The sequence below is a fragment of the Podarcis bocagei genome (assembly GCF_964188305.1).
Source record: "Podarcis bocagei genome assembly, chromosome: 2".
NCBI lineage: Eukaryota > Metazoa > Chordata > Lepidosauria > Squamata > Lacertidae > Podarcis > Podarcis bocagei.
In genome coordinates this window covers 41,567,727-41,593,286 of record NC_138126.1, presented here as the reverse complement: position 1 = coordinate 41,593,286, position 25,560 = coordinate 41,567,727, and the positions used below count along the sequence as shown (strand labels likewise).

The 25,560-nt window shown below is 43.2% G+C and overlaps 1 protein-coding gene across 1 annotated transcript in view; it reads left to right on the top strand.

Moving 5' to 3' along the window:
• Window positions 1-19,835, top strand: part of LOC308581617 (protein SSUH2 homolog) — a 31,957-nt gene extending 12,122 nt beyond the window's left edge. The window contains exons 5-12 of the mRNA XM_081184291.1: window positions 2,133-2,193; window positions 5,560-5,684; window positions 6,055-6,117; window positions 6,932-7,032; window positions 10,555-10,647; window positions 11,796-11,901; window positions 13,591-13,698; window positions 17,426-19,835. Of these exons, the coding sequence (XP_081040417.1) occupies window positions 2,133-2,193; window positions 5,560-5,684; window positions 6,055-6,117; window positions 6,932-7,032; window positions 10,555-10,647; window positions 11,796-11,901; window positions 13,591-13,698; window positions 17,426-17,572 (804 nt within the window). The 3' untranslated portion in view covers window positions 17,573-19,835. The remainder of the gene's footprint in view (window positions 1-2,132; window positions 2,194-5,559; window positions 5,685-6,054; window positions 6,118-6,931; window positions 7,033-10,554; window positions 10,648-11,795; window positions 11,902-13,590; window positions 13,699-17,425) is intronic.
• The last annotated feature ends 5,725 nt before the right edge of the window (window positions 19,836-25,560 follow it).

The following is a 25,560-nucleotide window of genomic DNA, read 5'->3' as shown; positions in this document are numbered from 1 at the left end:
CAGGCACATGCTCTCCACTGAGGTCTCTTCCCTTTAATCTTCAGTGCGCAGGTTATTCAGTCTGCATTTGCTCAGAGGCATGCTTCCAGGAGCAGAGGGTGGGGCAGGGTGTTGCTTACCTGACCTGGCAGCAGAATTGCTTTTGCTTGTCAGGAATGGGAGTGGGAGGGGCAAGGCGGTGGGGAAGTCTGTGCTATGCAAATGCACCCGCAGGAACAACATGCTGGCTCCATTGATGTGTTTGCACAGCTCCAGCCACCCTGGCATCTTGATCCTCCCACTCTCCCTCTTGGTAAGCAGGAGCAATTGTGCTGCCAGGAGGCCAGGCAAGCACTGCTGCCCCACCCTGCCCCCACTGCTGCAACCTTTTAATGATTATTTCATATACCCGAGGGCCAGGACGGGCCCAAGGCATTTTGGCACCGGAGGCGAACCACAAAATGGTGCCCCTCACCCTGTGTCAGGATGTAAAGTCAGTTGGAGTCAGTTTGTAAAGGTAAAGATAAAGGGACCCCTGACCATTAGGTCCAGTCATGGACAACTCTGGGGTTGCGGCGCTCATCTCTCTTTATTGGCCGATGGAGCTGGCGTACAGCTTCCAGGTCATGTGGCCAGCATCACTAAGCTGCTTCTGGCGAACCAGAGCAGCGAATGGAAACACTGTTTACCTTCCCGCCGGAGTGGTACCTATTTATCTACTTATACTTTGACGTGCTTTCGAACTGCTAGGTTGGCAGGAGCAGGAACCAAGCAATGGGAGCTCACCCCATCACAGGGATTCGAACCTCCAACCTTCTGATCAGCAAGCCCTAGGCTCTGTGGTTTAACCCACAGCGCCACCCGCGTCCCTATGGAGTCAGTTGTAGGTCAGCAATAAAACAATAAATCAACCAAGGCCAGTGACTCTTTATTTAAGGAAACAAATTGCAGCTCCAGCCCAGTGGTCTCAGCAACCCTTTCCTGGACCTCTTGCCCTGATGAAGCAGTTGCGAGGGTGGAAAGTCCCCACCTTTCTAGTGCTGACTTCCTAGTGCTCTTCCTCTCCAAGCTGTGTCTGGGCACAACCACCCTCTGCTCTGGCCTTTTCATTTCTCAGTGTGTTCTAGAATCCCAGGGGGAAGGGGAGCTGGACGCAGCAGGAGGGGAGACTCCCTGGCTTCTTCTGCAGCAGGCCTCTCCACCTCTTGGCCCCACTCCCTCCAGCCCCTGCTGCCATCTCTGAGTCTGAACAGTGCTCTACCACAACCTCTTCCTGCTCACTAAGTCCTGTTACCTCTTCAGCTTCCGATACAACCTCCTCCCAGTCTGCTCCCTCTTACCACTCGTCATCGTCCCACCACAAATCCTCCAGCTCTGAGCCTTCTTCCCCTGCGGTTCCCCAGCTGGTGCCTCCCACCATTCCTCTGCATCCAGCCAGTCCATGACCCCCCACCAGGGAAGAAAAGGGGAGTGAAGATCTACATCAGGAACAAGGGGGGAAAATAAAGATCAACATTGGGAACAGGGTTTGGGAGAAGACCAGCAGTGCCTCCTATTCACTGAGAGGCCACTGTGGAGGAAACATTAGGGCGGCGGGGGGAGGCTGTGAAGGAGGTGGTAGATGTGGCCTTCAAGGAGCTGCAGCTGTCTCTAGCACTGTGGCAGGTGACGCATTCCTTGCAGACTGGATCTGCCACTCGGTGGATCCTGCTGCTGAGGCAGTCACCTCGTTTTGCCTCATGGGTGGGCCACTCTTGCCGAGACTTAAGTCTCATAAATAAAAACTGGTTCATGTACATGAGTCTTGGTGACCAGTGGCACAAACTGAACATGCCAAATTTGGTTTGTAAGAGGCTGAGATTACTTTATTGTTGTGAGATGACTAAGAATATGAGGAACAGGAGGGCAATGAAGCAGAGATATGATGAAGCAGAGAGGTGGGGAGAGATTTGCTCCTTGTTCAATTACTTTCAGGAGTTGTGGGATGGCATGGCATGGCCACTGGTCCATCACAGACTACCATCTCAAAATGTCCCCAGACAACTCTACTTGCTGAGCAGGGCTTAAAGTGAACAAAATATTTCCTATTTACTTTCAGTGATAATTACAGTTTCTAGTAATTGCATTTAATTACAATATTTATTTCTCCACAGTATCGGCTGGAAACCTTTACTGAAACAAGATTATGTGAATGGACTTTTGAGCCTTATGCCAGTGAGTAATTTTCATGAATAGTGAATCATCCATTTTGATTGCAGTTGTGTCACTGTAATCCAATGTAATTTGCCACCTAATCATGCTTTGTACAGAGCCCTAAAAAATCTAGCTTCATTTTACTTACAGCCATTCTGTCATAACTGATAGTGAGCACACAGCCACGTGGATGGCTGATTCCCTGTAACACCTGTCCATGAAATCAGAATAATTTGTTCACACTTTAAGCGAACCTACCACACCCACAGAATCAATATATGAATCAAAACAACTTCTCCTTCAAAATCCAAACTATTTGTAATGTAATTCTCCAGTAAAAGAATGTGCACAGAAATGTGCATAATAGTGAAAAAATGAAAATAACATAAAAAATGCATTCAATTAAGGGAGAATTCCTTGCAGAAAAATACACACACTAGGCTGTGGTTTTTCAATGTGATGCCTATGGGTATCATGGGGCCTGCAAAGGGCTTCAGTGGTGCCCTCAAGCTTGGGAGGCAGACTCCGGGATTTCTTTTCTTTTTTCTTTTTAAAAAGGAAGTCCTAGAAATAAAGCTATGAAGCAAAATGTGCAATTATCCTTCTTAGTGATTTCTGGAAATAAGTGAGCCTGGTTGCTTCTACCTGTCAGTGTTTTCAGCCAATGGGTGAAGTCAGAGCTGTCATTGATAAGTGAGGTGTGTGAACACCAGGCAGCAGGAACCCCTGGGTTCCTAAAGAGCTTATGTTTTCCTCTTCCCTTTGCGTGTTCAGACCTTTAAACCTTTTGGTTTGGTTTTTGGCAGAATTTAGGCCACAACTTTATTGATTACAGCAAGTGAGTGGTTGCATAGGCTCTGGTTCAACTAGCTCCCTGCACCCTTGCAGGCAGCGCTGACCCAGGGCACCAGCATAGGTCAGCCAAGGGTGAACACCTGGATAAGCGGAAAGTCGGGAACAGGCTATGTCCACCAACCAAATGTCCCCCTGGACTCAGGCACGGGCACAAACCCCTCTCAGGGGTTGACCAAACCATTGAGTCCCTGGATTCCTTTAACAGAATACCCTTCATATAGGGATGGTGAGAGTGTTCCCCCATCCCTGTCACCTGAACCAGAGCCTATCCGCAACCTTACAAGTTGTGATGATTTGCTATGTGGCAGGTGAAACCCAAATGGCAACAGCCAATCAGCCAAGTGGGGAAATTCCTGCCGTGCCCCAGTCCCAACGACAGACGACACAAGATGGCATAGCAAGGTCAAACGCAACAAGCCCTGAAAGTAGGGAGAGGTGGGCGGGTGTTTCGATGCACAAACCGAAAGAGGAAGCTCTGGGTTCCTTGATCCGTTTAGGCTGAGTCTCATTGGCCTGATTAAACCCAGCATCAAGGGACCTACCAACTGGGTGCTGTGGCTATCCAAACGTACCCACCCACAGCACAGGGTTTGGTTGCCAGGTCTCACCACAACACGTGCTCTCTTTTAGGGAGGACCCGATTTAGTGCACTTTTCCTGCATCTGTCTTGCTTTCTAGTACTTTCCATACTTCACCTTTCCATTCTTCCTAGCAACCAGGATGTGTTTTTTTTCCTATGAAGGGTTCATCTGAGATCAGGTACTCCCTAAAATTTACTGTTTGCAGAATAAGTGGGAAGTGAATGTTAAGCAATCCCCTCCCCCCATGGCAAATGCAAAACGTGATAACTTTGCAGAGAAGCTTATACAGTGGTACCTCGGGTTACAAACGCTTCGGGTTACGAACTCCGCTAACCCAGAAGTAGTTGCTCCCGGTTGCAAACTTTGCCCCAGGATGGTGGCGCTGCGGCAGCCGGAGGCCCGTTAGCGAAAGCATGCCTCAGGTTAAGAACGGTTTCGGGTTAAGAACGGACCTTCAGAACAAATTAAGTTTGTAACCTGAGGTACCACTGTACAGATATCCTGCTGTGCGGGAGCTGATGTCCGGGCACGCTTTAAGAATTCACTGCACAACTTACAGTACAGTGGTATACATGTCTACTTCAGAAGTTAGATGAGTCCTGCCCTTTGACACCAGAAATTTAACAGACAGTCTGAATGCTGTTAACACTTCCAAAATAATCAACAGAGGGCAAAGGGAAACTGGTATCTCATATGCCAATCAATATATCTCTAAATATTTCAGAAGCTGATGATTCTTGCCTCTCAAATAGATTGCGTCCATGCCACTAACATTTCATAAAGCATTCAGTTTTTGTTCATTTTGTGCATAGTATGTTCCTTCATATCAGTGCTTTTTTCTGGAGGTACGCAGGGGTACGCATACCCCTAAACATTTTGTGAATATCTGTACTTTTGTCCATTTACTGTATTTATTTTTCCCGATTTGAGCTATAAAACGGTGATATTCTTGAGTCAAAATGAGAGTAACCCTAAGCATTTTCTTTTTTTTAGAAAAAAGCACTGCTTCATAGGATTGTCAGTTCATTTGAACTTTGACTCAGCACAGAAAAGTTCCCACTTACTTTAGGAAAAGGCCTTTTCTTCAAGTTATCATGGGCTCACAAAAGAACCCAAAGTTAAAAGAAAAAAGGTTGCTTGTACTATCAGTATTATGAAGGTGCAGTGTAATGGCTTTCCTGGAAAAGTAATAAACTCCTACTAAAGTGATTGGCATGGCCTGTTGTACAAAGCAGCTGAGAGTTGCTGAAGAGAGCTGAAAGGTTCTCTTTACTAACTTCATCCCCCTCCCCAGTTTGTGGGGGCTTTGTGGTGTCTTTGGGTAGCTGGAGGCAGCCATTATTGCTATTCAAAAAGGCAACTCTTCTCTAGAAACTTCTGCAATGTGTGAAATACCTCAGTGCCTGTCAAGGAGCTCAGACTGACATCCCTGGAAAGAATGAATTCACTTATTGATCCAAAGGAGCAGTCTGGACAAAGAAACTGCACAGATAATCTCTGCACAACTTGATGAACCCCTAGAAAACTTGAACATTATATCTGGATCTTGGGTCCACTAGACAAATGTAACTCGGCATGGAAAAAAGATAGATATTGAATAGCTAGCTGTCTTATCTATTTCAAATGAAACTCTTTAGATAATTTAGTTCAATGGATATATTAATCAAGGATCTAAAACGTGGAACTATATATATACACATGGTACTCAATTTTTATTCATATTAAGCAACATTTTTACAAAATAATTCTAGTATTCCTTCTAATTATAATAAGACGAGTAAGCAGCAATATGCTGAACAGGGTGAAGCAAAACAGGACCCCCTGTAAACAAAGCAGAGGTTTCCCTGTTCCATCTACTATTTGATTTCAATGGGCTTAAGTGGTGTTTGGGTTTAGATTATGGTCTCTAGGCTTGCTAAAATATTGTGTTTATGTTGTTTCTTTCTATCAGATATTTTGGTAGATGGGCCACAAAATGGCGCATCTCCTCAACCATGGGACATTAAAGTCCAAGTTCCACAGATGTTTCAGGAAGATACAAAAAAGTTTCGCATTCCTCACTCTTCTTTAGTAAAGGTAATTTGTCAATCATGGGTTGAAAATCAAGCATTAAGTCACATTATTATACCTCAGTTATGCTGGTTTCTTGATCTGCTTTATCACACAGCTCTGTGATGGTTAATATTTTGTAGGTGGTTTTCATTTACATACCCTTTGCTTTCATTTGCCGTAGGTAAAAAAATTCTGTTGCCCTTGGTAGTTCAGTTAGGCTGCCACAGTCATTCCCTTGAACTAAATGAAACTTACCTCTGAGTAGACATGCATAGGATTGCACTGTTCTGCTTCCCCAGTTAAGGCACCACCATTCATTTTGTTTAAGACAATGGCATGCAATTGCTGGAAATACATGGCAGAAATCTGTATTTGTGCACCATTTATATTTCAGGAATGCCACAAGTGTCATGGTCGTGGCCGATACAAATGCAGTGGGTGTCATGGTGCCGGAAGAGTGAGTATTGGCTGTGTCCTCTCCAGTTCAATTCCTTCTTTCTTCTGTGTTCTCAGTGTTATCACTTGTGCCACTTGTACAGCAATCCTGTTTAGTCATTTCATGTTGTAATCTGTGTTGAAAAATCCATATATACACCAGAAGGAAAGCAGTGCCTTGCATACTTAAAAATACCAAATGTGTTGGGGAATGGCATGTTCAGGCAGACATTTCTGACATTTGGGGGAAAGCTGTTACTTCTAGAATCGCATAGCTATCAACTTACAGATTTGAAAATAAGGGACCAGCAGCCTTGAAAATAAGGGATCAGCAGCCAAAATAAGGGATTTTCCGAGCACAGGTATGTTCAACTTCTGAGCCCCTCCAAGCCAAAGGCAGAAAGCCCAGCCAGCAGCCAAACGAAGCCTCAAGTGGTGGTTCCCACAGCACAGCAACCCAGCAAAGGGGATGCAGCAAGGGAAACCACTGTCACCTCTCCGCTGGGAAGCGCTGAGCAAAGACGAGCCCCCAGGCAACGCGGCCGATTTGATTGGCACAAGGCATGCAAGCTCTACCCCCAGTCATTCTTAGACTCCTTATTGGGTGAGCAACGCAGCCAAGCAACCCAGTTGGAGCCTCCCTCCTCCCTGGCTGGCAGGGAGAGAGGAAGAGGAGATGCTTCCTTTGAAACCTGGGAAATTTAAGGGACATCATCAATAAGGGACAGCAGCGGGACACGGCGCTGGGATAAGGGACTTTTCCGCCAAATAAGGGACAGTTGACAGCTATGTAGAATCGTGTAATCTGTTCTGTTGTTGTTGTGGTGCACCTTTAGATGAGGTGTGTGACATGCAGTGGAGCCAGACATAAAGCAAAAGCAAAACACCTGAAACATCAAAAGCGATGCCAGATGTGTTCAGGTAGTGGACGTAAGAGGTAAGTTTTTTGAGGTGGGATATTCTCTCTCTCTCTCTCCTTGATAGATATTACTTTACTTATTAAATATTTAGGATAATTTCTGCCAACACCAAAGGCACTTAAGAATTAAATAAATCAAGGGAGTCCTACTATAAAGTGATAAACCGAAATCCAAAAGTAAAGATATGCACACATACGTATATCTATCGCAGGAGCTCTTAGAGGCTTTTCCTGCAGTGATTGCCCCATTAGCCGAACCACCGATTACCTGAAAGGAAGAGCTGACATGAAAGGGAGGCTTGACTGTGTTGCCATGGTGACAAAGATGCTTCTTTCCATGGAAGGAAGGCTGGCCGAATTGGGGTGAGGGGTGGGTGTGCTACTATCCCACCTGCAGCTGATTATTCGTAAGCTAAGGAGGGTCGCCCACAGAAGCGTTCTAACCCAGAAAGAGAAGAGAAGGAATGAGGATGATTTCATGCCCTCTGCTCAGCCGAGGCATGGTTCTCCCCCTTCTCATTTAATCCCCACAGCCACCCTGTTAGGTAGGTTAGGCTAAGAGGCAGTCATTGCCCCTAGGTCACCCAGAGAGCTTTATAGCTGGGTGGGATTGGAACTCTGATCTCTCAGGTCCTAGTCTCACACTGTGACCACTCTTCCACACTGGCATACAGGGAAATAAAGAAATGGTGAGCACCTCTGCATGCTGGCCATGTTCTGAGTTTTTGTGGTGGCAATATGTAGGCAAGATCTCCCTACGGCTCAACAGAACCCTTTGGATCCATCAAATGCATTGCTAGACATGCAGACACTGCATGTATGGGATGGTCTACAGGCACCTCCTAGGTGTGAGCCCAGCAGTCCCATGACTCCCTGGTATTAAGAGCAGTGGTCTCTTAATCTGGTGAACCGGGTTTGCTTCTCTCAGGCTTACTCACCTCACAGAGTGTGTGTTCGGGGGGGGGGGGGAAGGAGATTATTAGCCGTTTTGAGACTCCCTAGGGTAGTGATAAAGCGGGATATCAAATCCAAACTACTTCTACTACTACTACTACTACTACTCTTCTTCTTCTTCTTCTTCTTCTTCTTCTTCTTCTTCTTCTTCTTCTTCTTCTTCTTCTTCTTCTTCTTCTATTGCTATGTGCACTGGCACAGAACCTGAGTCGCCTGCATGCCCAGCTCCAGGGAAGGGCAAGGTAACTGGATTTCTATTTATGGAAGACATGGGTAGGCTGACCATTCTGGGGAAAGGCTGAGAACATTGCAGTACACTTGGCAGGCAAGCACTATGTCCATCCAGATTGGGGCTGGCAGGGACGAAAGTAGGGAGTTATTGGGCTCTCCTGAACTGGGGAGGGGGGGCATCCTTGCAGCATTTGCAGGTACACAGGGGGGGCAGAGAAGGAGGAACAAAAGGGATAAGGAAAATGTAAACCCAGTTCATTTCTTCGCAACAGATTCTCCATTTTGGGGCTTTTATCCACTTATTCAATAAGCATAAGCATAAGAATAAGAGTAACAGCAGCAGCAGCAATAGCAATAGCAATAGCAATAGCAATAGCAATAGCAATAGCAATAGCAATAGCAACAACATAGTACTGCCCAGCAATGCAAACCAGCCAAACTTCAATGATTAAGTACTGAATTGACAGATTTCCATTCCAAATAGGTCTGACACCCTCAAGCTGTGACTTCCTAAATCTCATCTGTGCAATGATAATGTGCATATCAAAACCTCTGAGCCCAACATTAACTTTTTATACAAGGAAAATATTTTTGAAGGTTATGTCTATACAGAGGTACTCAGGGCTCAGAGGTACTTTGATAGGTTTTGATATGCACGTTATCATTGAGAAACAAGGCTGATGACACCATCTGGTTGAGGGATCCAAATCTCACCTAGTCCCATGGAAAAACTTCCATTTTCCATTTACCGTGAACGTCTGCCTTGTCTAGTGTCCGTTCTGGCAAACGTCTGCGGCAAACCCGGAAGTGCTGGAACTGGTTACTTCTGGGTTTGCCGCTTGCACATGTGCAGAAGCACAAATGCGGTGCTTTGCCCTGTGTCCTTTTCGGCTAGTGGCCGGGGCTCTGGAATGGATCCCGGCCACAAAACGAGCTACGACTGTACCATATTTTACAGAGCCTTGTTTTCTTCTGACACTTTCTCCTCCCAGGTTGTCTGCAGTATGCAGAACCGCTGCCCTTCTGCTTCTCCGACTGCTGAACTAATTGCCTTTACAAATGATCTTTAAGTGATGCAAAGTAGCTCACCATTCTTTTAAACTGTTTTTATTAGGCTCCATTACGCTTAAAATAACAGAGATGGCATTGCGGGATAATCGTGGCAATAATTTTGAAAGCGGGATCCATTGGGGCTAGCAACATCTTAAAGTGCTTTCATAAATCAGCTGTTAACTGCTGCTAATCTGCGTCATGTTGATGCAATCCAAATTTGCCAAGAACAAACATATGCTTTCTACATCTGTTGTAGGCAGAATGGCACTTTCCTTGAAAAGGGTCACCTAGTCTTCTATAGCTTTGTAGGGAAACGGCCATTTTGTGCAGATGAGCATTTCATTTCCTTCAATGACATCTTTGTTACTCAGTGATCTCTGTGCTGGCACAAATCATGCAATTCGAGCGACTCGCTGTTGAGTGTTGAAGCTAAATAGGTAAAAACACTTCCCCCCTTTTAGCTCCTAAACATTTATATTGGTAGTTAGGGTGGCTCATAATGGAACTAAACCAAAGCAAGACCCATAATACTTCCAGCCCTTCCCCTTCTGACAACTGATTTCCTATCCTGTTTCTCACACAGTTTAAAGGGTCTAGTGGGTCACTGGGATAACCAGATGCTACCCACTAGATGCCATCATTGATGGCCTATGTGGATCCAAAGGAGACATATATGAAAACTCCCTGAGAAATATTACTAGTTTTAGGGCCAATCTAGGTGAGGCAATGGAGAACCATGCCCATCTTTGATTTGACTAAGCCTATGGTTTTGGAGTGGGGTGCAACTCTTTCTTCAATGTCATTCTCCCCACTGACCTAAATCAATTTGCCTTCCACACTGGGGCAAATAGCAGCTTTAAGGGAAGAGGAAGATTCAGATCAGAAAAGTCGAACACAAGCTAAAGAGTTAACTCCCATTCCAGACATCAGCAAACTGACCCAATTGTGGCACAGCTACTGCTTTTTTATTTTTTATCTTGAGATGTTAGGAAATCTGACCACAAAACTAGATTAGTCTCTCTGGTAGTGTACAGCTTATTAAAATTTCTTTGGGTGCCTTCAACAGTTCTTGAATATTTCACCAGAACAGAGGCTTGGAATTTGCCTCAAAATTTGCCTTCAGATGAAATTTAGTGGTAATTCAAGTCACAAGCATTATATATCTGCCTACTGGTTTTATCTTATATTTTGTATTTAGTTTCTTAGGCTGTGCTTTTTTATACTGTCCTCCTGCTTAAAATGGGGTGGATCACATTTTGAATAAATCAATACATGCACAAAGTTCAATTTTACATCTAAAAGGTGCAGCACCTGTTCTGGAAGAGGCAGCAAAACCTGTACGACGTGCCATGGAGAGAAAAAGTTGCTACACTACATCCAGCTAACAATCACTTGGTATGTTCTCTTCTTCGTGATGTTGCTCTTTTTGTCATCATTCTCTGAAATTAATTGCCTTGACTGCCAAAGCCTCTTAAATTCATATGTGTGAAGTGTTTATTAATACTAAGATTCTGTGAGTGATTTGCAACATTAATTAGACTAGACCCTATAGGGAGGGGTGGGGGAGAAATTTAAAGGCAAATATACCTAAATCACACTTTCTGAAATCTGTGAACTGAAACAAAGCCATTCTTCAAAATGTGCATTTCTCCAGATTTTGGAATGTAGTTCTGCAACCAAATAATGTATGCACAAATGCATATATTAGGACAGAATGTAATGAAAATTATATTAAATACTGTATGTATAAAATTAGGGGAGATGCCTTTGCTAATATGGGTATATCAGGGAAATTGCATACAAGTGTGTGTATATAGGGAGGGAGTCACTGATGATTTTCCATGAGGACTTTTTTTAAACAACAAAAACAACAGTTTTGTGTCGAAACGTGGAGTAATGAACTTAGCACTGGAAACATGGGAAGCAGAGAGACACCTGTCTCAGGCAGATAGATTAAAAAGAAGTTCTTTTATCACACCCCCTTCCACGTGTCCATCTAATATGTCTAACCATTTTGACCTACTTGCTTTGAAAGTATAAGGTGGGGAAATGAAAGCGTACACACACACACCACACACACACACACACACACACACACACACACACACACACACACACACACACACCAATCAGGGGCTATACACAGGTAATATGATAACTGACAAGATAAATGGTGGTGTATTCTTATCTTTTTAATTGCAGACTATGAAAGCAAGTAGGTTTTTTTGGATTAAATGAAACCACAGAGCATAAACGATTTCATGCTATCTTTGATTTTTGGTGGACCCACTAAAATCCTGAACTTCTCAATGTTTCCCCCCCTCTGGGCAACAATAATTTGTCTGTCAAGGGAAGACCAAAAGTGATTTCAGAATGTTTATGTGTGAGCAGCAACCTCCAGTTTGTGTTCACCAGCAACTGGTCTCCAAAGCCTCTGTTGCCGATATTGGAGGTAGAATCATAACTAGTAAACACTGAAAGCCTTATCCATACATTGATCAATATAGACTGACACAGTGCTCTGAATCCTTCTTACCTTGCAGGAAGAACAATGTATATGAATTCATTTATGAGAATCAGTTGAACTTTCCCAGAGAACTACTCAATAAAGTTACGGGAGATAACATATTTAAAGATGAGAACGCTGTGGTGAGTAAAATACCCCCCCCCCAAAAAAAAAACATGACTCCTGGTATTTGCCATATGAAACCTTGGTGAAAAATTACTGGAAGCAGCTGAACTGCTTAACACGATAACTCACTCACATCTTTCTGCCCCCTACCTTCATGGACAATGGAAATCTGCTCAGAAATCTCATGAGATTGCAGACTACCTACTCAAGATTGCAGACTACCTACTTAACATTGGAGCTAATGTTTCTGTTTGTACTTAGGAAGTTTGGAAGCTGCTATATATTGAGTCAGACTGTTGGGGGTCTCTCTAGCTTAGTAAGGACACGGGTGGCGCTGTGGGTTAAACCACAGAGCCTAGGACTTGCCGATCAGAAGGTTGGCGGTTCGAATTCCCGCAACAGGGTGAGCTCCCGTTGGTCGGTCCCTGCTCCTGCCAACCTAGCAGTTCGAAAGCACGTCAAAGTGCAAGTAGATAAATAGGTACCGCTCTGGCGGGAAGGTAAACGGTGTTTCCGTGTGCTGCTCTGGTTCTCCAGAAGCGGCTTAGTCATGCTGGCCACATGACCTGGAAGCTGTACGCTGGCTCCCTCGGCCAATAAAGCGAGATGAGCGCCGCAACCCCAGAGTCGGCCACGACTGGACCTAATGGTCAGGGGCCCCTTTACCTTTACCTAGCTTAGTACTGTCTACACTGGCTAGCAGCAGCTGCCTTGGATTTCAGGCAGGCTCTCTCCCAGCCCTATTTGGAGATGCCTGGGATTGAAACTGGGACCTTTTCACATGCAGAGCATGTGCTTTCCCCCTGAGCCATGCTGCTTCCCCAGTTTGATGTTGATAGCAAGCCACCAGTATGTCACTAAGTATTTGTTCAATGCATTTGCTCTCTATAGATAACATTCACGCCGCATCTCTCCCATATTCCGATAATGTCACATTCCATTTTTACATGCATGTTTTTCTTCCTCTTGCTGGTAGAGATAAATCTGAAAACATAATGGCAATATTATATACCAAAGACTCAGGCACTACGAAAGCTCAGCTCAGCTATTAGGTGATCATCTACATTATGATTTCTGTGTCTGCCTTTTGAGAGCAGTTGATGAAGATTCAGTGTTCTTCCTATTGGTATTAACAATTCCAGAATGGAAGAATAAAATGCACCACATCCAGCAATTTCACATCCACCATGTTCATCTCATTCATATTCATAGTATGTAAATGATACGGCTTTGGTTCTACAGCTCCTGATACGCTGCTCTAACAGAGCATGATGCTGAGCAAATCCCCTGCAACTGATGAAAGTGATGGACAGGCTTAGACTAGAAAAGTGGCTGGTTGCTCTTATTTCATCTTGCTAGACAATGCATTATACACAATGCCCCAGCAGACTAAGTGAAATGGCCATCACCTTAACTTATTTGCCTAGTGTGTTAATAAACCAGGGCTGGATCTGGACACATCAAAAAAACATTTCAGGAAACTTGTTGCAAAGTTCATAATGGGAAATCACGTTGCTGAAGGAGCGGACTCTACAGCGCCATCTGGTGTCATAATGCTGTAATGCATTTAAAACACACACACTTTCTTTTATTTTATTTTACTAATGTTGCTGAGTCCCGGGTTGGGAGGATAGGTGGGGATGGTCAGAAAGGAGATGGGTGAAGGAGGGTGAGAATGACTCTGATTGTCTCTTTTGAAATTGCAGGTGTATCCCCTTCTTGACTTCCCTTACCCTGAGATCTCTCTGGCATCTGAAAGAGCTATTGCAGAGCACAGGGCCACATTCACCAACACATCCCGCATTCTGCAACAGGTATTCGCAATAGACATGTGTTTCTTTGATTTTTATTTAAACAAACATTTAACCCCAGCTAAATACTGGGAACTTTGAAACTGTGGGGAAATTTCACAGAATCAAATATGTGTGGGTTTTTGTTTTGGTCAACTTTCTTTTCATTTTTGATTCTGTGCTGTTGAATCTGTATGAATCTATCTGTTGTTCATCATAATCTGTGAATGGAAAGGCGCCTTCTCTTTGCAAGAGGCATCGAGATTCAGAGAAGGCTGCTGCTGGAGCAGAAGGAAGGAGGTGATTTCCATTCTGCTGCCCTCCATTCTGTCTCCCCAACACTTCTGAGCAGGTTTACGGGGGGTGGGGGATGAGGAATAGGCAGAAATCATTTCCTCCATTTTGTTTGCAATGGTGGGAACATCCTATGAGTAGAGTTCCACTCACAGGAATTCTGAATACAAGCCAATTATACAAGCCAATTGATTTGAGCTTAAAAACTTTGTAGTGAAAGGGCAATTCTTATCTGATAATTATTCTTAATACTTTTTTAAAAAATGTACTAAGGTTGCTGCCATGCTACAGACCTCAGCGTTACTCAGGCATTCCTTTGCCACAATTCCGGGGAAATACTGAAATATTGAAAGTGAACCTGTTGTATTGAATCACATTGTATTGTAATAGCATGCTGCACTATTTCATTTTAGCACCAGGTGGCATAGAGACAACATATCATCTATGCAGCTAGTTAACTTCTGCACCCTTCATAAAGGGTTCATTCCCAACCTCAATGGTAAAGGAATTATGTAGTCAAATATTTTGACTACATGCTTGGTTTTTAAGCATGTTTTCAACTGATGAATCAATTGAACCAATTTGTTGTCCCTGAAACTCTCTCATTGCTAAAATATAACCATCAGACTATGTCTGAGAAACATTAATCACCATAATAAACCTTAACACATAAAGCGTTCAGGAGCTTGATGCATTGTCCCAGGAGTTCCTGCAATAACCTGGTAGAGAATTCTGGAGTTTAGGCATGAAGTTCATATTTATGAATGAAATAACCATCCAGTCTTTGCGCCCTCTTCCACTATGGAAGAAAACTTCTAATGTTAGTTTAGGGTTGGGGGAGACAAGTATAAAACACAGCCACCTTGCAGGCTCTTCCCAATCACCTTAGAGAGCTCCTAACGTGATCGGAGCAGCGCTGGAAGGCTGCATTCAGCCACAACAGTGCATGCGTACGTTTTTCTAGCTTGCTTCAACTTCACTTATTTATTAGACTTATTAGTCACTTGTCACCTAGCAGGTCTCCAGGCAACTTGCCTCAAAGAATATACAGTGGTACCTTGGGTTAAGTACTTAATTTGTTCCGGAGGTCCGTTCTTAACCTGAAACTGTTCTTAACCTGAAGCACCTCTTTAGCTAATGGGGCCTCCCGCTGCTGCCACGCCGCCGGAGCACAATTTCTGTTCTCATCCTGAAGCAAAGTTCTTAACCTGAAGCACTATTTCTGGGTTAGCAGAGTCTGTAACCTGAAGTGTATGTAACCTGAAGCGTATGTAACCTCAGGTACCACTGTATGCATAAATATGATCTACGGTATGTTCAAGACAATGATGCTGTGAGGGGACACTTTATGCGCGCATTACAAAATACACGCCTGCTGTGATAAACCTTTCTTCCACACATAAGGGCCCCATCAATAAAATCTACATTTGAGGGGTGAGGTAAAATTAACTTATGATGATGTTAGGAAGCACACTTGTAGAGGTCAGGTACATGCATATTGTATAACACTGGTGGTAATCCTTAGCAGCTGGCCTAGTAAAAGCTGAAACAGGCCATGTTCTGCCTCCATTCCAATCACATTCACAGCCATGTCCACTTCTGCGTGTCAATCAAGTAGGATTCCCTCCTGTCCTTCCAGATTTGGCATTTTCACCTTCCCAGCTGCATCTTGGCGGGTAGAGGGATGATCTACAGCTTTACATGGTATCTCTGTTGCCAGACTGTCCTCCTTCAGGCTGCAGGCACAGGAATCAAGTGTGTGTGTGTGTGTGTCCACAAAACTGTCTATACAGTCAATACCAGCTGTTATTATTAAGTAAATTAATCACCAAACTCTTCACCAGCAGACCCTAGGTGGGTGACAACAATTTAAAATTCAGTATGAAAAACAGTTTAAAGGGTCTCAGGAAAAGGGTTGTTCCCCAGAACACATGTCTCGGGTGTCAAAGGCCAGAACTGACATACTAGTTATGTTTACACCAGGTATCCCACCTTCCCTGTTTCTAAGTGCTTTTGATAAAAAAAGATACCGGTAAATGGCTGCAGATTATTGGTATGGGTTTTTTCTGTGAGAAAGATTTGTGCCATGCAGATTCAATCCTATGTAAAATATCTCTCTTTCTCTCTCTCTCTCCATATAAAATTTTTGTTAATATACATTACAACAATTATTCAACAAACGTTCTAACATTTCAAACTTCAACTCCCTTCCCCCTCTTTCTGTGGTTCTTTGCATTTATTTTTGTCATTTCCTGCATACTTCAAATTATCTTATTTATTTATTTATCTATTCTCATATTTATCTCATAAACACTTTTGAAATCGCAGGTTTATACAACAATCCTGCCAATAATCTGTTTACAGTTTGTTTGTAAATACTCAACAAAACATTTCCATTCCTTTCTAAAGAGTTTATTGTCTTGATTTCTTATTCTTCTGATAAGTTTCACCATTTCTGCATCCTCCATTAATTTCATATTTTTCTGTTGCCTCTCAAATGTTTTTAATGTGTTTTATAACTGCAACACTTTTAGCTGTTTTTATAATTGTATATTTGCTACTTGCGTGTCGAGGTCCCCAAGCCACCCCCCAATAACTCACACATCACACATCAATTTTGGTTTGGGTTTTTGGCATGATTTTGGCCACAACTTTATTTAAATACATCCAAGTGAGTGGTTGCTTAGGCATTGGTTCCAACTATCTGTCCTTGCCCAGGGGACAGAACTGACCTCCGGATTCCAGCGAAAGCCAGTGCGGGAAACAACTTTTGGGGAGAAAATGAAGCTGGGCCTCAGTCCCTCACTTCTCACCCTCCTGCTCCTGGTGGCTTGCACAGCTCAAGTCCGACTCCGGGGACAAGGACGAAAAGAATGGCAAGCCCCTGGATTCCTTTAACGGAATTCCCTTTCCGCACCACCATTGGAGGGGTAGGCACTTACCCCTCCACCAACCAATTTGAACCAATGCCTAACCGCCAACCTTGCAAGTTGTGACGATTTGCTACACAGCAGGCAAAAGCAAATGGCACCAGCCAATCAGCCAAATGGACAAATTCCTACCAGGCCCCTGCCTCAAAGCAGACGACCCCATGACAGGCATAGCAAGGTCAAGTGAATAACCCCCCCCCCCAAATACAGGGAGGGTGGGCAGGTGATCCGGTGCAAGCAGCCAAGAGAATGCTCAAAGTTGGGCGACCAGTATTTAAAACCTCTGACCCCTCCTTCAAAATCGGCAACAAGCAGTTCTCCCCAGCGACCCGATTAACCAATTCACTGCCTGGGTCCCTCCACAAATCCGCCCAGCAACAATGGGGTGGCTTGTATCCCCCACCGCAACACGCGCTCTCTGCTAGGGAGAACACGTTTTATAAGCAGACCGGAGACCTTGTGGTTAAGAGCAAGCAAGACATTTTAGAAACAAACAAATAAATTCTTGTTCTGGCTTTGTCCCTCAGCGGCAGACGATAGAGCTAATTCCAGTCACTGAAGTCCACTACCAGTATGCTGAGAAGACATACATGTATTACGTCTATGGAATGGAGAACAAGGTTCATGCCCTGGACTATCCAGAGAGGTATTGCTGTGGCTGTACCATCATCTGACAGTGGGACACTTTGCAAGGAGGATTCCTAGTACGAAGCAAGCTGTTCATCTTGCTTAATTATCCACGGGTGTCTGTGGGTACAAATCAATTCATCTTTTTACCCATCTGTAGCCCCGTCTTATTTTGCTTGCCCACAGTGGCCACCAAAAGACATAGCGATTATTATAACCTAATTGTATTCACGCTACAGTTTCAGCCATTATTAATACTGTTCCTCTTGAGATCTAAGTGTCTGGTAAATTTATTGCATAGATGGAGAAATTGGGTGGTGGAGTGATGGAACTAGGAAGAACTCCAGGAAGAAAATGTTGGAATAAACTATGGAGGAGAAAAAGCACTTAAATGGAATACAGTGGATAAAAATATAAGAGGGTGCTGGATCAGGCCAAAGGCCTGGTTGACAATGACCAACCAGAGGCCCTGGAAGCACGACCTGAGAGCCACAGCACTTTTTCCACCTGTGATTCCCAGTAACTGGTATTCAAAGGCATATTGCCTGCAGTAATGGAGGTAGACCATAGCCATCATGACTGGTATCCATTGAAGGCTGTATATTCTTGGTGGTGTCCAATTAAGTCATACTCAGTATAGGCCCAATGAAACCAAGGGACTCAAGTCCACTGATTTCAGTGTGTCTACTCAGACCTGTATGCCATCCAATATGTTGATTGCAAGGATTTGAAATTTAGATTCTTCCATTTGATTTGGGATCGCTAGTGGGAAAGGCCAAAGAAGATTGCTAGATCTTGCTCAGAGGCTGATTAAAATATATCGAAATATGTAGCACTTACCTTGGAGGGGCTCAAATGCAAGCTGGACTTTAAAAGATGTTACGTTAGCAGAGTGTATTACACTGTGTAGAATATATTTTTGTATTAGTATATTTGTATTTTTTGTATGAGTATATTTTTTTCTTTTGCTTCAAAGTCACACTAGATTAATGGTTGGGCTATAGTACTGGGCAGAATGGGAACATCATTAGGTCTACATTTCAAAAAGGGAAAATTCGGACACAAAAGTTGTTGAGCTTTTGTCCAGGAAATTCTGGAGGTATGGCAGTCCTAGTCTACAGTATATGCATGTAGTTTTAGTTTTAAAATAGTTTTTAAGGACGATGGGATCCATGATGAGGAAGCAAATTGAGGTTTCATGCTGGATCTCAGAGACCAGTATGCTCTGCAGAAAAAAGTATTCTCAAAAGGTAGGTCTAGGAGACTCTATTAAAGTGCAGTTCTGATACAAGTTTACTCTTCATAAATGCATGGCCAACTATGAGCAATCATTCCAAGAAACCACCAAAACAATCTCCAGTATTCCACATGCACCAAGTAGTTATTTTTATGAGTCACAAAATTACCTACCAAAATTCTCTTATTGAGTATTGTACACATTTGTAATATGTGAATCCCCCTTGTCTTGCTTACCTATTTTATCTTGTTTTATGATACAGAAGAAAAAAATAGGGTGCTTCATTGCTAGATTTCTTGTTTACTGTACTAATCATATTTACACTAACAGCAAACCTTTGTTAAATGCTTTACGCAGGATTGCTGCTATTAATGCTTATTTTAGGAAAGGACTGAGAATTTTCCCTTTTGAAGACTATCCACTAGAGGGAAGCAGTGGCAAAAAAACCAACCTCCTGAATTGTTTTCATTTAGTGTGTCCGTGTGTTTATGGCATCATTCTTGCATTTATTATTATCTTGTCATCGTTATTTTTAAAATTATACCGCTTGGGTCCTAATCAGGTTTATTAAGAATTGTTCTTTCAAATAGCCATTCTTAAATTTGCAACCTGTTAACAGAGGACAGTTTGTCAGTGTATGAAGTCAATTCCCTAAAAGTAATAGGCTTAAAACCTTGCTTCACCATCCAGCCACAATTTTAATACAGAGAGTGAAAAATGTGTGTTTTATGAAGAAATGATGAACCATAAATTTGCTGCCAGCTAAGTTCAAAGGACATACATCCAGAAACAGAAATTTATATATGTAAATTTAATAGCTACTTCAAACAGGTACTATATGGTGGTGAACCAAAATAAAGAACATCATTAATCTTGGATTAGGGTTTCTTTGCACATTATAAAGATTTCTCATAACTTGCACTATTACAGTCCCTTTAAGAACTTCTAAACGTTTTCTCTAAGTCAGCTTTTTACAGACTTTTCTTATTTTCCCTAATTCCAGCTCAACATATGATATGTTGCCATTTATGAAAGTGTATGCTGTTTTATAATAAAAAGCTTCTAAAAAGTTAGACTTAAGGTGCCATTAAGCGCATTTCTTTTATCTTAAATAAAGGGGCATATGGAGTGAGAAAGAAATAAAAATTAGGCAAGATCATGCACATGACACAAAATGTTTGTTCACTGCTCCCTTTAACTGTGTAACCAAATACAGTCGTAAATGCTGTTCGATATGTAGGAGTTGGAAAGAAGCTACATTGTGAAATTAAATATCTTTTTTGGAAAAAAATAATGCTGTGATCATAATACGACACATCTTTACTTCCTACACGGTTTTTCTAGCCAGCTTGCACCTTCAATTTGGCATCCTCTGATACCAGGCTTCAAAAGCCAAAGCAGTGCACGCTATTGCAGAGTTAATGAATACACACAGCAGGCAGAAAAAGGTCTTTAGCAATATATTATAGCAGGAGGGGTGAAGCCATTCAGACAGTGAGTCTGGGAGTAATGATGTTACACATACACAGGAGTGTTTCTATTTTCATCTGCGAAATCTTGGAGGATAAGATGTGGGAATAAATATCTCGTGAGGTATTACCAGCTTCTCAGGCAACTCTGGAATCCATGGCAGTGAGATACCATGCAGATCTGCGCTCTCTCATAGACAATGAGAAAAGGTACAGCAAGAGTCACTCACATCTAAAGAAGTTATCTCATAGAAAAGTTGCAGCAGACGTTAAAGGGACGTAGGAACACAGGAAACTATTTTGAGTCAGACATTGATCCATGTAGCTCCCTATTGTTTACACTGACTGCTAGTGGCCCTTCAGGATTTCAGGCAGGAATCTTTAACATCTCTACCTGGAGATGCCAGGAATGGAATTTGGGACTTTCTGCATCCAAAGTAGATGCTGCGCCATGGAGCTACAGTCCTTCCCTGAGAGAACTAAAACTGTGGTCTTCTCTTCTCAGTGTCTTCTGTTAGTTTGGTGTCACCAATGCCTGAAAGGGGCTCATGCCTGACAGATTCCTGACAGAAGTGCCTTTTTTTTTCTTTAAAAAAAATGTTTAGGGGTACTCCCATTTTGACTCCAGAAAATCACCATTTTATAGTTCAAATTGGGAAAAATAAATACAATAAAAGGACAAAAGTACAAAGAACATGCATTACCTCATATTACACAGCTGACAGCTCACAGTAACTTCCACATTGGAAGTGCTAGATTCCAACTCCTACTTCACATAGTAAACGCTCACTTCCATCTGAGACTCAGGAAACACCGTGACAGGAAATGAGGCCGCCATTGGGGGTAGCAATGGACAGTGCTGGATTTACCGTATTTTTCGCCTCATAGGACGCACTGTCCCATAGGATGCACCTAGGTTTTTTTTGGGGGGGGGGAATAAAGAAATTTTTTTTATTTCCCCCCCAGGCGTGGGGCTGGTGCAGGGGAAGCCCGAGCTTCCCCCGACCCCAGCCCCGAGAACAGTCTGCTATCCGCAAGCCTAGGGAGCCCGGCGGGAAGTCACGCCAGTCTCCCCAGGCTTGCGGAGAGCTGCGTGAAGCCTGGGCATGCTCTTCAGCGCGCCCCAGGCTTCAGAATGCAGGCAGCTCTGCGCAGCCCTCGGGAGACTGGCGCGAAGTCGCACCGGGCTCCCTAGGGCTGCGCAGAGCTGCGCGAAGCCCGAGACTGCAGGCAGCTCTGCAAAGTCGCGCCGGTCTCCCGAGGGTTGCGCAGAGCTTCCTGAAGCCTGGAGAGCGAGAGGGGTTGGTGCGCACTGACCCCTCTCGCTCTCCAGGCTTCAGCGAAAGCCTGCATTCGCCCCATAGGACGCACACACATTTCCCCTTCATTTTTGGAGTGGAAAAAGTGCGTCCTATAGGGCGGAAAATATGGTACATCTAAGCGCTGTGGGCTAAAGCCTCAGCGCCTAGGGCTTGCCGATCGAAAGGTCGGCGGTTCGAATCCCCGCGGCGGGGTGCGCTCCTGCTGCTCGGTCCCAGCGCCTGCCAACCTAGCAGTTCGAAAGCACCCCCGGGTGCAAGTAGATAAATAGGTACCGCTTACCAGCGGGAAGGTAAACGGCGTTCCGTGTGCTGCGCTGGCTCGCCAGATGCAGCTTTGTCACGCTGGCCACGTGACCCGGAAGTGTCTCCGGACAGCGCTGGCCCCGGGCCAATAGATGTGAGATGGGCGCACAAACCCCAGAGTCTGTCAAGACTGGCCCGTTCGGGCAGGGGTACCTTTACCTTTACCTAAGCTAAACAAGCTATAGCTTAGGGCCCCACGCTCTTGGGGGCCCCCCCAAAAAATAAAGAAAAAATAAAAAAACACACCTGGATGTACATTTCCAAAATATAAGATAAAAAACAAATAAAATATAGTAAAACCTACATACAGCAACAGTGATTTGTGCTGTGTAGGCTCCTATGATGTAAGTAATGGGCCCCGCCTGCTATATAAAGGGCCCCATTACCTTCAGTAGCTTAGGGCCTCATCAAACCTAAATCTGGCACTGGCAATGGAACTGATGATTCACCGTGCTAGAGAAGAAACTAAAAATTTTAAATCTCTTCTGCCGTTAGATTCACAAAATGTTATGGGGCATGTGTACCCCTGCATCCCCCCAGAAAAAAAGCAATGCCTGACAGAGATGCGGACTGTGAAGGATGTTAATACAAGGGCTGATAGATGTGTGCATTCCCTTGTGACAATTCTATGATCTGGACACTATCGCTGGATTCCTTTTGCTGGATCACGTTATATAGGCCTGACCTAGGACCTTAGAACCCACTGGAACACATCCCTGAGGCTCCCTGTAGGAAGTATTATTTCATATATGTATTTGCTACATAACAATTTATAGGCCATCCTACAATCTAAGCCTACAATTCTATGCATTGGCATAACGTTTTACTACCTAAATGTATCATATTTAATAAAAATGACTTTTTTTTGAATTTCAGCCTGTGCTGTATGTAATTGAATTGTAATTCCTCCCTCCACTGATCCTATTACTGGTGAAGAGGGAAAGCCCTTCTTCTCAAATCCATTAATAACACACTTAATTTTTTGTAAGTGCCAGAACCATGTGTTTCTTTGGCCAGCTGATTTCTTCCCCCTTTGGGCTTATTCCAATATTAAATCTTTTAGTAAAACATCAAAGATGTGATTTCATTTAACAAGGATGATAAATTAATTACCATAGCTCTGCTTTCCATGTATGGTCTCCTGTAGCCTATAGTGAAAATGCACGTATCACCAAAAGAGAGGAAGCCAATTCCCTTTCTCTCGAGGTGTTTTGACTGGATTGCTCCAAGGGACTCTCCCTCTTGCCTGGGCAGCAAAATATTGTTAAGATCCTGAGGAAATTCTTTTCAGAGGTGGAGCCTTTCAGGCGAAGGATATAAGATTTCCCCTTGGTTAATAATATTTGCGTGCTCTCAGAACACTTTCTCCCTGGAATCTAGAAAAGGATAATTTCATTTTGGTCCTTAACAGGGTATACGAGATATTCTCAAGATGGGTTATTGCTCCCTTTTTCCTTTGCCTATTTCATATTGTAGTCAATATTAATCAATAAGAATATGAACATGCACATTTATCTATTAAATTTTTAAGTCAAAATGCTGAAGTCGATGCCTGTAACTCACAATAACATTTCATGTGTCTGGGGAAGAAGACTGTATTCCATGAATACCTGTGCCATAATAAATGTGTTCCACAGACTGCTTGTAGCTTTTGAAGAACATCAAGCATGAATGTGAAAAGACAAGTTGGTGACTTCTGAAGTAAAGGTGAATCAGGTGCCTGGTGAGGGAAGGGATGGTGTATGAGGGGAAAAACATTTTCCCCTACCCTACGTTCTTTGCCGCTGAACATCTGGATTTATCTCATTTTTCTTGGGCTGTGCACACACAGCATTTTATTTTAGAATCAATGGGAACTGGGTACTTGTTCTTTCTACATAGCCCACAAACAATCTAGATATATTGCATAAGCACTTTTTGAGCAATGGGTTTCGTTCTGAAAATAAAAGCTCATTGCAGACTGATTTGGCATTACCCCACAGTGTGTCTGTATGGAAACAGATGCAGGCAGTCTCAGCAATGGGTGGTGTATCTGCACAATGACATTGTGGGTAGGCATAAACCAATATTACCATTTCCTTCTTCCTTCACTTGGGGCATGTTCAGGGAGGAAAAGGCAAAGGTAATCCAACCAAGGAGAATATTTTAAATTGTTGTCAAGTAACCACACCCACCCAAGATCAATGTGGTCCGAAAGCAGCATGTTCAAGGTGAGCGAGAATGACTCCAGATTGAGGGAAAACTACAGTTTTGTGCTAAATGGTTTAGTGAATAAGAGCAACACCTTAATCCTGGGCTGATTCACACATGCACACAGATAATCTCTGTTAAAAAAACAACACACCATACCATCATGTGGGAAGATCACAGGAATGTTTGTTTTATTGCTGTGTGGAGCAGTATCTACACAACAACCCCCATACTAAATAAAAAAGAATTATAATAAAATAACTCAAACACACAGAAATGCCCCTAGATCTGTGTTAAAAGGATTCCTTCTTTCAGTCCTGAAATGCCAAATATAAAGAAGAGCCATGTGAAACATCTCCTGTATTGGTCTATCCACTCATCTAGCTCTGAAATTCTTCACATACTGACCCCCTGACATAGTTCATTTTTGTGGAGAAAATTTCCTTGAATTGGGCTGGTTTTTCCCCTTTCCAAAGCCTAGTGGGTTCCCTCCCACTTCCAACCGTCCAGTAGTAAATACATTTAAGGGATTTTGCATTTACAATGCGGTCTACCCTTTCTGAATTGTCCTAATTAATCTCAGTCCAAAATCCCATTTTAGGGCATAGCTTCAGTCTAATTTATTGCCATATTTGGCTTTTTCCTTCTGAAGATACACATTTTCTTCCTAGTGAAACAAAACATGGTTACATCATCCACAAAGCAGTTGATTCAGAAACCTACTTTACCCTGGGTGGTTGTTAGTCGGAACAGTAAACATCTCATTTATTGTAGTGGTAGCACAGAGTGATATCAAATGTCGCTTTCTCAACAAAAATCCGGAAACGATACCAATAAAGTACATAATTACTCCTTCAGCTTTCTGGGTATCATAAAGAAAAAGTGTTAGAAAAGTTTCGAGAAAGAATCTCTATTGTGAAGGAGTTGGACAAGGCGTTAAAATCCAACCCTCTTTCCTTTTTCGAAACCAGCAGTCAGCTTCTCATTGTTTCAGGCATTGAATGGGGCCTACTTTTGAGCCGACATGTATAGGATTTTCTAAGTGCAGTCTTAGGGCAAGTATAGAATAAGTCCCGGCAGTTTTCAACCATTTTCCTCAAATGCTGCTATGCAAATTCTGTATGGTACATGCTGTTTGTGGTGGCGGCATTTTTATAGGTAGGCTATGGTGTACTGTGCTAGATGGACCAATGATTTGACTTGAGAAGGCAGCTTCCTGTTTTATTTCCTATGATTGCAGCACAAAAACACAGTTACACAATTACTGGTAGACTTGAGTGCCTTTGAATGTTCTCCTAGCTGTGTAGGAGTCATCTATCTGTGAGTGGATCGAAAGTGATGGGGGCTTCTTCTTCTGCAGCCTTTGGAGGTTAGGTAGGTATTACACATCCACTGTGGTTTCTGGGGGATACACCTGATACCACCATTATTATATTTTAGGCACCACACTGGCTGAGTTTTTAATGGCTTTCCCTGTTTTATTGTAGTGATGCTGCTACCTCAATAATGATAAT